Raw genomic sequence first — 12,716 nt, forward strand, 5'->3', positions numbered from 1 at the left:
ATGTCAAGATGCAGAAGAAAGTTGCGCCATATCCAGGGAAAATCTCTGTGGCGTTCCACAAGGGGCCACTTGGATACCTTCTCCAGGACTCGTCAAAAGAAGCTCGAAGGATTAAAAATGACCCCAAGCTTCAGGACAAGTCTGCACCTGTGAGGGAGGACGATGCTCTGACTGTCATCTATCAGAGAGGAGGGGATGCCTCTGACATGAAGGAAGTGCAGGGAGAGTACATCCTGCAGTTTGGAAAATATAAAGGGAAATCTTTCCGGTGGCTTCTGGAGAATGATGTCGGGGACACCATGTACCTGATCAAAGATCTCCAGAAGCAAGAGGCTGCAGGGACCTCTGTGGAAGAAGGGCATGGCAAGGAGAGCTTGCATTCATTTGTACAGTAAGCCCTCAGCTTTGCAGAGATAAAAACTCTTCTGAGCTACGAGACCAGCAGAGTAAGTGTTGCTGCAGAAGCCTCTGAGGATGATCAGCTGGTTGGCTTTGGCTCACGAGCCAAGAGCACCTGGAAGGAGATTTGGGACGGCAGAGGTGACGGCTATGCAGACCTTATCATGAGGAAGAGCTGCAGTCAAGGAACACGGCTGCATGAGCTGCAGCAGTGCCTGCGGCAGTCTGCGCCTGCTACTACAAACGCCCCAACTAAACAACCTCTTGGTAAGTTGTTTTAATAATATTTTAATAACATTGTTGACATGAAATATAAATTCAGTACATATTTGTCCAATTGTTGCCTCCATCACAGGGATGGATGAGGATGAAAACCTGGAGGACACAATGCCGAGCATCTCACCTGTAAAAGTACACATGCAGAGCTGTAAGTACTGCGTTATTACTACATGTCAGACGTGATAATGGCTAAGTCTGTTTCTGTCTCATATGTCCCCGTCCTCTGTCTCTGCATAACTAGTCACTGTGGCAGCAGCAGCAGGGTCCACACCCAGAGGATCTTCAGGAGCAAACAGGTTTTCAAATGAAAGGTTTCAGAACTGGAGTACAATTGTTTTCTCTGCAAAGCTGAGCCTGAACTTGAACTTTTATATATTGTCTTGTTCTTGTTTTTGTGTGTTCTGGCCACGTTCCAGTGATGTTCCTCTAATAGCATGGTTGTATGCTGGCTGTATGGTGGAAGAAAACAGTAAATAAGGGAGAAACAGTTGATTTTGTATATAAGACAGTTTTGTTCTAGTTGTGAATGTTTCTTTTGTTTCTATAAATATAAACTGATTGTAAATATAAAAGTGTAAATAAATAGTTTTCTGCAAAAATATCAACACAGTTTTCTTCTTAGAGTTCACCTATATGTTTCTATATCTGTGTGTGCTCCCCATCAGGTAATCAGTTTAAATAAGTTGTGAGCGCTGCCCTGAAAGCTTACATATTATTTCTAAATCACTTCATGTAATGATAACAAGTCATCCTAGAGCAGTCTCACAGCTTTTATCTTCATAATCTTTCTGTTTTCATTTATATTATTAGAAACATGACTGCTGTCTTTTATCTGTGTGACTGTACAGCCTGTGTCAGACATGACCCCCACACAATGTCTGACGTTATCTTTAATACATGCAGCACAGCTGGAGCTGCAGACAGTTTCTCACTTCTGGTGATAATATATTTGATGTAGGTATTGTTGCTTGCTAGCTTGAAGCTTATCTACAAAAGTAATTCAATAAGGAGAGATCACGTGGAAAAACTCAACATGATTTATTGAGATACAGAAATAAATGTAACTGTTTGGCAGTTATGAGCCATCATAGCAGAAAGAATCCCAGCAGTGACAGGATGTTGCACAACCACCACCCCAGAGTCAACATGCTGATAGTGATGAAGATGAAGATGGAGGCTGGGACAGGGCTCTGAGTGACCACGGTGAGGAGGAGAAAGGAGAGGAGGCGGGCTGCATGGCTGCAGATCTGAAATGCAGAAGAGCAACCGATTTAAAGCATGCAGAGTGGAGGCTGGCAAGAGCATGACTGGAATAAAGCAACGATGTCAGTACTGAGTTTGTGCTGGAAAATGAATAGACATAAACTAACAGCCACCAGGAAGCAGACAGATGATTTATCACAGACATGCCTTATTGAAATTATGTATAAGCTTCATGTTCTATGTCATCAGAATGTATCTGTATTATAGTTTTAGCTTTAGTCTTTGTATTAAAAGTTGGATGTCTCCATAATTGTAGACTATATGTCTGCTATGTATCATCTCAAGACTGTGATGATACAGTTTAGTCTGAGTTATGCACTTTGTGACAGTATAGGTGCAGAAAAATTGCTCCACAGGCCATAACACTATATAATATAAATAAAATGATAATGAACTAAAAATTAAAAGCAAAGTGAAAAATAAATGTTATCCACAATAAGTAGATTGAAAATGGTGTTTAACTTTTGATAATGTAACACAACCTTTGTCCCAACCAGGACTCGAACCCGCGCTCAGACAGTTCAGTGTAAAAAACAATCTTTTTTTTTCCAATGCCTGAAAAGCTGCGATTTGATTGGCTGTTTCTCCGTTACACCTATACGTGATGGGCCCCCGCGGAGACAGGAAGTGTTTTTATGACTGAAACACTGAGGCTGTGTCCCAATTCAGGGTCTGCACGCTTGAAGTACACATTTTAAGTGCGATTACGTCACCGCCACGCGACGACGGCTGTCCCAATTTGAAGTGTACTTCAAATGCATACTCATATATACTCATATATATACACATATATATATAAATATATATATGTGTGTGTATATATATATATATATATGTGTGTCCCCTGCTCTGCATCATTAGAACATTAACAGACCAACAAATATAAGTGTCCCAACCAGACAATGATTTGGAGACTATAGAGGACGTATTTAACTTAACTACAGTAAGGATACAGCCAGGATTTTAGTTTAAGAGGCCCTGTTATACATATATGGTACAGTACTGTTTCATATACGTAGGTCAGTGTATGTGCAGGTAATCCATGTAGCTCAGTTCCTTATACTTTTGACTCAGTACAGTGTCAACAGAGGGGATTCCCTTATAGAGTCGCCTCAGTTATTTCTGATGTTTTGGTCATTAAATTCCCCAAATGATACCAAGCACATGGAATCCACAGTCTCAGCATCCCACAGCATCCCACAGCGTCCCACAGCATCCCACAGCATCCCACAGTGTCCCACAGCGTCCCACAGCATCCCACAGCGTCCCACAGCATCCCACAGTGTCCCACAGTGTCCCACAGCATCCCACAGCGTCCCACAGCGTCCCACAGCATCCCACAGCGTCCCACAGCATCCCACAGCATCCCACAGTGTCCCACAGTGTCCCACAGCATCCCACAGCATCCCACAGCGTCCCACAGCATCCCACAGTGTCCCACAGCATCCCACAGCATCCCACAGTGTCCCACAGCGTCCCACAGCATCCCACAGCATCCCACAGTGTCCCACAGCGTCCCACAGCATCCCACAGCGTCCCACAGCATCCCACAGTGTCCCACAGTGTCCCACAGCATCCCACAGCGTCCCACAGCGTCCCACAGCATCCCACAGCGTCCCACAGCATCCCACAGCATCCCACAGTGTCCCACAGTGTCCCACAGCATCCCACAGCATCCCACAGCGTCCCACAGCATCCCACAGTGTCCCACAGTGTCCCACAGCGTCCCACAGCATCCCACAGCATCCCACAGCGTCCCACAGCATCCCACAGCGTCCCACAGCATCCCACAGCATCCCACAGCATCCCACAGCGTCCCACAGCATCCCACAGTGTCCCACAGCGTCCCACAGCGTCCCACAGCATCCCACAGCGTCCCACAGTATCCCACAGCGTCCCACAGTATCCCACAGCGTCCCACAGCATCCCACAGTATCCCACAGCGTCCCACAGCGTCCCACAGTATCCCACAGCGTCCCACAGCATCCCACAGCGTCCCACAGCATCCCACAGCGTCCCACAGCGTCCCACAGCATCCCACAGTATCCCACAGCGTCCCACAGCGTCCCACAGCGTCCCACAGTATCCCACAGCGTCCCACAGCATCCCACAGCGTCCCACAGCGTCCCACAGCATCCCACAGCGTCCCACAGCATCCCACAGCGTCCCACAGTATCCCACAGCATCCCACAGCGTCCCACAGCGTCCCACAGCATCCCACAGCGTCCCACAGTGTCCCACAGCGTCCCACAGTATCCCACAGCGTCCCACAGCGTCCCACAGCATCCCACAGCGTCCCACAGTATCCCACAGCGTCCCACAGCTTCCCACAGCGTCCCACAGCATCCCACAGCATCCCACAGCGTCCCACAGCATCCCACAGCGTCCCACAGCATCCCACAGCGTCCCACAGCGTCCCACAGCAGTGTCAGGTGACTTTCAGTGAAGGTTATGACACAATGACAGTGTGATGATAACAAAGAGAAGCATGAGTCATTATCTCGTCATTACTTGGACTTTATTGTTGATTTTAGCACTTCACACTAGCATTAGCTGGTTTCCCTCCTTTGGAGTAAACTACCAATCAGACAGCACATCTGAGCTGCTGTCACACAGTCAGATACAGGAAAGCATGACAGCAACAACACGCTCAAAGCTGAACATCATTTGCATGTTAAGAATTTTACTGCAAGAAAGAAATAGTGCAAAGCTGAACATAGTGAGTTTGCTTTATGTATGATAAAGTCCTGTTGACAAATCCAGTGCATGAATGTGAATGACCTGTGAAATAAAGTGTGCGTGCCGTGTTCAGTCTGACGTGAAACATCAGAATCTCTGTCTTCATTTTACTGATTTCCTCTTTCATTGCCAGCATGTGTGCTCAGAGGCTTTCACAGTGCATTATAAGCACGTCGTGGCTTTGTGTCCCTCGCTCTGCATCATTAGAACATTAACAGACCAACAAATATAAGTTTGTCATACTTTATCGATGAAATCTGGGAGAATATAAATAACATCTGTAGCAGAAGCAGTGTGTCACTCTTGGTCTTGCAAGACAATTTTGCGTCCAGTTGTTAATTCTTGAACAATCTGCACCAATCTCTTACAAAAGATGTGGTTTGCTATGGTTCTCTGACCCAACCTGGTTACTAAAGTACTGAAAACGAGGAGACAACATTACAACAACGTGCCAAATAAGCTAGGTCCATCATGTGATCTGCCAAAGTTTAAGGCGTGGATTTTGGTACGACTTCTAAAGGTCTGTGTTTCCGCAACCAAGACGTTGCTTCAGGCCGTCTACATCCTGTGGTTCTGAACTTCGGATGGACAAATGGCAGCAGCCGTTTATCAGAAGCACCCAGACTGCTCTTGGCGATGGTCTGACTCAGTCCTCGGGCCACGACCTCCCCTGTAAGCGTTGTTTGGTGTTTGCACCTACACGTGTCCTTTGCTTCCAGCAAAATGATTGTGACAGCGGGGCATTCAGCATCCAGCAGATGTTATATCTGCAATATGCAGCCGCAGTTTTTCACAGTTACCTGCCTGCTATACCCAAGAGACGTGATGATTTATGGTGTCGGCCCTGTTATCACAGAATGGGCCACGTGACCAGTTAAAGTGGTGACAAACTGTTGGCTCTGTCGAAACGAAAAGTAGTTATTGGGGCTAAAAAAGCATTTACAGCCTATTAACCCGAGAACGCTATCGCTGGGTGATTTACACCCGAGCAAATACATTTACATGATTTCTCTCTCCTGCAGCTGTTTGCGTGTCGAGGAGCCTGTGCCTTCACCAGGGAAGTCTCAAATGTCCCAGGAATGGGTGGACCAAAGACCAGCTTTCCAGAGTCATTCTTTTGTTTTAGGAGGGTTTTTCTTTCATTTTGTTAGACATGGCACAGTTGAAAGTAAAAGAAGACCACTCTAATTTGTCATGTGTTGTCATATTTTGATATATTTGATTACTTTTTATTGGTTATATTATATCGGGTAAAAATCACCCGGCATTAGCGATTGTGTTACTATTTATAGCGATAGTGTTCTAGGGTTAAACGTGCAAGAGAGCTGATGCAGTCTCCAGCGAGTCCATCATCAGCTGGGCTGATTCATGACCAGAACGTCCCAAGTGTGAAGTCAGTGAATCAGTGCTGGCCTGGTGCTGAACAACGTGAGGCTGAAGGGACTGTGGAGACATCAGCACATCACATTTTACATTGGTTTTATTATAATGTGCTTCTAGTAAGGACAAAAGCACAGACACCAACCTCCTGATCTGCGGAGCAGTGGTGGTAGAGGAACTTCGTCTCAGCGTCTTAGTAGAAGAAGGGGTGAGGTGGACTTTGGAGGGCTTCGGGGGAGGGAGGATGGAGCGGTGTGAAGTCTTGGACAGGTTTAACCTGACACAGAAAACAAGAACACCTCATATTTGTGTGTGTGTGTGATCCAAGAGCAAATAAAACTTGATCCTTCACAGAAACAAGCACAACGAACAACTTCTCCAAAAATCCTTCTGATTTCTACGCTCACTGCAGGAATCAACATCTGCACTCACACTCTGTACAAGAGACGAGATACAAACACGCTTCGACGTGTGGGAGGTACCTGATTTAACCTCCGTGGAAGCCCAGCTCTTGGTTGTGTCAGGTTAGCAGTTTGGTGATGTTAGTTTACAGGAGAAGCCGGAGGCACGTCGTGAGTTTGGTTCGTGGTCGTCCTTTGGTTTCTTTTTGCCGCAGCTCTCATATCCCCGATTTGTAACTATTTACTTTTTATAAGATGTTTCTTGAACTATGGCAGCTTCTTATATATCTGCTATATTTGTGCCGTGGATTCAGGGACCCAAACAAAAACTGTAGTGAGCAGAGGTATTATCTACTGATTGTGTGTCTGGCTGCAGCCAAGGATGGAGAGCAGAGGCAGCGGGCAGGCCAATCGAAACGCAGCTCAGGCCGCGGCTGCAGCAAAAACTTGGGCGTAGGAGGAGCGATTCTGGCAAAGCGTCAGGAGGGGAAGTGGTGCTCCACCAACACGGTGTACAGTAAAGATGGAGGCCTGCTGGCTCCAGCTGAGGACACCGTCAGGCAGTAGAAGGAATACTCTGACAACCTCCAGAACCTTAATCTCACTCATAACTAAAGTCGCCAAAAGACAACAACTTCTCCTGTTGCATTTAGGTTTCAGTTTAACCGAAGAACAAAGAAGGACACATGAGCTCGAGCAGGTTACACACAACATTCACGCTGCACAGATGAGAACACAGCAGGATTTCATGCAGTCCGGTCTGCCTGTTAGACAGCGTGCAAACAAAGCGTGCGTTCTTTGTAGCATTCGACAACAGTCACTTACGTACTTTCTGACATCCACAAAAACATATTGGTGTCTATTATCTCTCCTTGTTAATAGAAACTTTGTTTCCAGCGTTTGAGCTAATTCTCTACGTGTCTCTTGCACTGACCACAATAACCATCTATCATTAATTACATTACAGATGTTGGTACCTTGAGCAGGATGACGCTGATCTCGGTGGGCGTTTTCCCTTCAGTGCTCTCAGTTCGTCTCCCTGTGTCAGACTGACTTCTTTGCAGTTATTCTGCACAGACACAATTAGCAGCATGAAAACACAACATTGTGATCGGAACTCAGTAGCCTGTTTGAATTCTGCAGTAACCATTAAGAAAAGGTGCTATGAAGTCACACCGCTGACCTCATCCAAGCTATATGACTTGCAGAGCACGGTGTTGATTGACAGGTCATCCATGCTGGAAAGCAGCGAGGACACTGCCTCCTGTTTGCCTCCCTGCACAGAGTCAGAGCGGTGCAGCTGCTGCAGCTGCTGCTGCAGCTGCTGCTGCCGACTCAGTCTCTGTTGGACCAGCTTCTGTTTAGACCGATGCACGTCACCCTGAACCCACAAACTGTGCTGCTTCCTGCACACAAACATCAAACACACGCCACAAACTGACTGTGATATCACGTTTAGCAGGTACAACATTCAACATCCTGGTTTAGCGTGTAAGTAGACACACAAAGCTAGTAGCCATTAGCAACAGAGCGCTACTGTGGCGTAAGGAGGAAGTGTGCGTCCAGAGCTGAGGAGAGAAACCAGCTGCACACTGTGACTGCAGTCTGCAGCAGTATCACAGTTTCAGGCTTTTTTAAATTTGATTCGATTCATCATCCACCAGTTTCCCACTGCTGCAGTCACCACCAGCTGCACATGGGCACCCTGGGGAATGCCCCACCCTGACCTCCACCTTTTGCTTCTCTTCTAACATTTCCAGCATGCTCCAACCATGACCTCAGCATGGAGAAACATCCTGTGTGCTAACAGCAATAGATGCCACAGCCTAAGGACAGACGGGCCTTGTTTGTCCAGCACATCTCACAGATGCTCGATGAGACTGAGATCTGCCGACGTTGAAGGCCAAGGTGACCCCTCAAACCCTTCCTGATCTACTTGTGCTTTGTGTGAAGACTCCAGCGACACTCGAAGTATTAGAGAACAGCTGTACTCAGTGGCCAACGCCTTTTGGGTCATTGCAAAATGTCAAACAGCTTGTGTTTAAATAAAAAAGACTGGAAACAGAAAAAGATCCAAGTGGACCAATCACACCTTCACAAACGCAATGACCCTGATGAAGGCCACTAACACGTTATGGTTCCCTGATACTCTGTGACTGGAGTCTTCACCTCGTCAGATCTTTGTCTTCTCCGTGCACCTTGGAGGTGAAGCTGCCGTCTGCTTGTGTTTTGTGACATTATCCTAATGAAGTGTTGCAGACGTGTCTGTGTGCACAGCATTACTCCTGTACTTTCATGAACGGACTACAGCTTAATGATTGTCTCCGACCGAGACCTTTGGAGTCACGGAAAGTGGACCGTTTGGTTTGAGCGGTCACAGCTGAGGCACAAACTCACTCTTCTAAGAAGTTTTGCTGTGGACCGATGATAGATCCAGGTCTGCAGACTCTGATCCAAGCAATCGCCTCGGCTGCAGTAAACCGGAAGTGCTTCATCAGGTAGCAGCCAATCAGAGTGCCCGTGCGGCCTAATCCAGCTGTAAATGGATGGAGTGTTTAAAGAGACAAAGTTAAGATAAAAGAAATAAATGACATCAATTAAACATAAAGACTTGCAGTCCTACCTTTACAGTGCACCGCCACTGCCCCGTCTGTACTTTCACACACATGCAGAAAGCGTCTGACGATGAGGTCAGAGGGCGTGGTCCCATCAAGGAAGAAGAGGTCGTGGTGCTCAAATCCTGCATCCTCAAACCGCCTGCCATCATACAACGTCCTGTTCAGACGAACCACGGTCGTTATGTCATTTTGGCAAAAGTATGAGAAGTATGCCTCGGGTGTGTGGAGGGGATAACCTGGAGACAGAGTCAACAACAGCTGAGTTACGTCATACGTTTCAATCAGCGAGCGTCTGTTTTTAATGCGAACGTAAAATAAGATTCAATGACGTAGTGTCAGCTGATTTATGTTGTAAGGTAAAGACGTTAAATACAGAGAAAACCCAACGATCGGACGGCCCCAAGCACCTGCTGACAGCGGGAAAGAAAAACTCCCTTTTAACAAGAACCAGGCTGAGGGAGGGGGCGCAATCTGGCTCATGTGGTCGGGGTGGGGGGAGGACAACAGGACAAGAGATGGACGAGAGCCAGAGGGGAATAATAACTACGTGCAAAGTGGTGTAAATACACAGAAAGTAAAAAGAGCTGAGGGATGGAGAAGCATGAGTGCATCATGGGAAACCCCGAGCCACTGCAGGGTTCAGGCTCGTCTAATCCAGCCGTAACAACACGACAGCACTAAGCAGGAAACAATGCACGCCGTCAGAAGACAGCAGGGTAAGGTTAGCTCTTCTCAGCTGCTTCAGGACGTGCAGGCACTGAGGGGCTGCACAGGCCTTCTGTCAGCCCAGCAACGTGAGCACTGGTGTTGGTTTGGAGGCATGCTTTTAGCTTTTAGCTTAGAGATTCTGACTCACCACGAGAATGAGGGCTACTGAACGCCAGAACTTTGCCCGGAACGATCCAGTTCATATCTCCATTTTCAACTCGCTAAAAGCACAAAAAGAAAGGAAAGACTGTGATAGAGGTTAGCCACATATCAGTTAAAACATGGATCCAGAACACCTTAATTATACCACCACTGCAGTAATGAACACGTACGGGCTTTTACCTTTCATTGGAAATCAGTTTTGTTGACCTTTACTTCACTGACTGTCTATCACTTGGACGGGTGAGCTATGGATCAATCTAACTGAGAAACTGAGGAAGTACAGCGTGCACCAAGGCAGGCCTGGACATCGTACGAGCTCTTGGTTGGCCCTGACTGTGTTACTAACAGCACTGCAAATAAACTGGATGAATAACAAGCGTACGTTAGTTATTTCTTCCTGTATCCTGGTCCTGTTTGCATTGATATCGACCTGTAGCACAGTCTCTGCAGTCTGTTACCTCATAATGTTCATATTCTTCTGCACTGAACCTTTCAAAATCCAGGAAACCATGTTGTAATGCCTGCAGAGGAAAAGAGCAGGAACAGATTTTCACAACAAAAGCACAACTCCCCCCAAAGGGCTGAAATGTTTAGTGTTATAGTGATCTGCAGTGGTTTCACAGATTCAGTTCAGTTTTTCTTAGCACCAAATCACAACAACGGTCACCTCAGGCAGTTAATATTGTACGTAAAGACCCTACAGAGGAAACACAATCAGACCACGAGCAGGCACACTGGTGACAGTGGGGAGGAAACACTCGTTTTTAACAGAAACACATGTTCACCAGAACCAGGCTCAGGGAGGGGCGGCAATCTGACTGACTGCTGAAGGCTTTTCAGGGAGTTTTTAGGACTTCCTGATAATAATGAATTACAGTCGTCCAGCCTGGAAGTAATAAATGCATGAACTCGTTTTTCAGCGTCACTCTGAGACAGGATATTTCTAACTTTAGAGCTGTTGCACAAATGGAAGAAAGCAGTCTTACATATTTGTTTAATATGTGCGTTGAAGGACATGTCCTGGTCAAAAATGACTCCAAGGTTCCTCACAGCGTTACTGGAGGCCAAGGTAATGCCATCCAGAGTAAGAATCTGCTTAGATACCATATTTCTAAGCTTTTCAGGGCCGAGTACAATAACCTCAGTTTGATCTGAATTAAGAAGCAGAAAGTTAGCGGCCATCCAGGTCTTTATGTCTTTAAGACATTCCTGCAGTTTAACTCATTGGTGTGTGTTATCTGGCTTCATGGACAGATAGAGCTGGGTGTCATCTGCATAGCAGTGTAAATGTATGCTATGTCTTCTAATGATGCTGCCTAAGGGAAGCATGTATAATGTAAACAGAATTGGTCCTAGCACTGAACCCTGTGGAACTCCATAATTAACCTCAGTGTGTGAAGAGGACTCTCCATTTACATGCACAAACTGGAGTCTATTAGATAGATATGATACAAACCACTGCAGTGCAGTACCTGTAATACCTACAGCATGTTCTAATCGCTCTAATAGGATATTATGGTCAACAGTATCGAACGCTGCACTGAGGTCTAGCAGGACAAGCACAGAGATGAGTCCACTGTCAGAGGCCATAAGAAGATCATTTGTAACCTTCACTAAAGCTGTTTCTGTGCTGAGCTCTGAAACCTGACTGAAACTCTTCAAATAAACCTCTGCAGATGATCTGTTAGCTGTTTGACAACTACTCTTTCAAGGATGTTTGATATAAAGGAAGGTTGGAGATTGGCCTATAATTAGCTAAGACTGCTGGGTCTAGAGATGCTTTTTGAGTAAAGGTTTAACTACAGCCAGCTTGAAGGCCTGTGGTACATAGCCGATTGTTACATCCTGGGAGGCTGTGGGAGTGTGTGGGCGTGGTGTTGTCTTCTCCCTCTCCTCCTCCTTCGTTCTGGCCCCTCCCCTTGTCTCTCTCTGCCCCTGCCTTCTCCTTTAGGTCACACCTGCTGCTCATCTGCTCTCGTTACAACCAATTACCCTCAGGGGTGATATAAGCTGGAGAAGAGCAGTGTGGAGGAGGAGGGAGAGGTTTCTGGTGGATTTCCTCTGTGCGGGTCAGAGTGTGTTACTGGCTTAGGTGTGGAACAGCCTGCTGCGTGTGGCTCTTTGTGAGTAGTGCTTAACTGAGCAGTGATTGCCCATGAGTGACGGCAGCCTTCACTAGTTTGTGTGGCCTGCCTGGATATTGTTTGCTAGCAGTGTTGCTGTCTCTTTCTGTTGAAGCCTTATTGTTGCTTCCTTTGTTGAAGTGGTCATTACCACTTTGGGTTGATCTCCCTGATTTCTCAATAAAGCAGCGGTGCTGTCTCCTTTTGTTGTTGCCATTTATATGATTATTGAGGTGTTTGCCTACAATAAAGATCTATTTTATATTAAATACCTCTGCCTGGCGTTCTTTTCATTCCACCTGGATCTAACTGTTACTGTCCCCCACCCTCATCGCCTAGCTTTTAAGTGGGGACGTAACACCGATTATTAGAGATAGGTTGATCATATTTAAGATCGAAGCATTAATTAATGTCAGGACTTCTTTGAGCAGTTTTGTAGGAATGGGGTCTAAAAGACACGCTGATGCACTGACTATTTCTTCTTTAGTCGTTTGTTTTCAATTCCTGTGTGTTTGTACATCACTGAAGTATTTAATCATTAGTAATTATTAAACTCCTTTGTCTCTGCTCTTACCCCTCACCTGTCACAGTGAACTGCTGCCTCCTTAAACCTGGTTCTGTTGGAGGTTTCGTCCTGTTGGAAG

At 46.3% G+C, this 12,716-nt stretch overlaps 1 protein-coding gene and 1 pseudogene across 3 annotated transcripts in view; one reads left to right on the forward strand and one right to left on the reverse strand.

Annotated features, from left to right (window-relative positions):
- On the forward strand, window positions 1–1,360 carry LOC146648881 (uncharacterized; annotated as a pseudogene).
- A 397-nt stretch (window positions 1,361–1,757) lies between these two features.
- The window catches only part of LOC146648882 (dual specificity protein phosphatase CDC14AB-like), a 13,060-nt gene continuing 2,101 nt past the window's right edge, over window positions 1,758–12,716 (reverse strand). The window contains exons 5-12 of one of the 3 annotated variants that reach the window (XM_085388255.1): window positions 10,408–10,470; window positions 9,936–10,008; window positions 9,085–9,315; window positions 8,859–8,997; window positions 7,645–7,867; window positions 7,439–7,530; window positions 6,206–6,337; window positions 1,762–1,925 (exon numbers count right to left, since the gene is read on the reverse strand). In XM_085388255.1, coding sequence (XP_085244381.1) covers window positions 1,820–1,925; window positions 6,206–6,337; window positions 7,439–7,530; window positions 7,645–7,867; window positions 8,859–8,997; window positions 9,085–9,315; window positions 9,936–10,008; window positions 10,408–10,470 — 1,059 coding nt within the window. In that variant the 3' untranslated portion in view covers window positions 1,762–1,819. Of the gene's footprint in view, window positions 1,926–4,319; window positions 6,124–6,205; window positions 6,338–7,438; window positions 7,531–7,644; window positions 7,868–8,858; window positions 8,998–9,084; window positions 9,316–9,935; window positions 10,009–10,407; window positions 10,471–12,716 lie in introns of those variants that run through there. The other 2 variants (XM_085388257.1, XM_085388258.1) reach the window with 2 other exon arrangements.

Source organism: Rhamphochromis longiceps, linkage group LG18, assembly GCF_057381845.1.
Source record: "Rhamphochromis longiceps isolate RC_006_pf linkage group LG18, R_longiceps_female_GT1.1, whole genome shotgun sequence".
In the NCBI taxonomy this organism is placed as follows: domain Eukaryota; kingdom Metazoa; phylum Chordata; class Actinopteri; order Cichliformes; family Cichlidae; genus Rhamphochromis; species Rhamphochromis longiceps.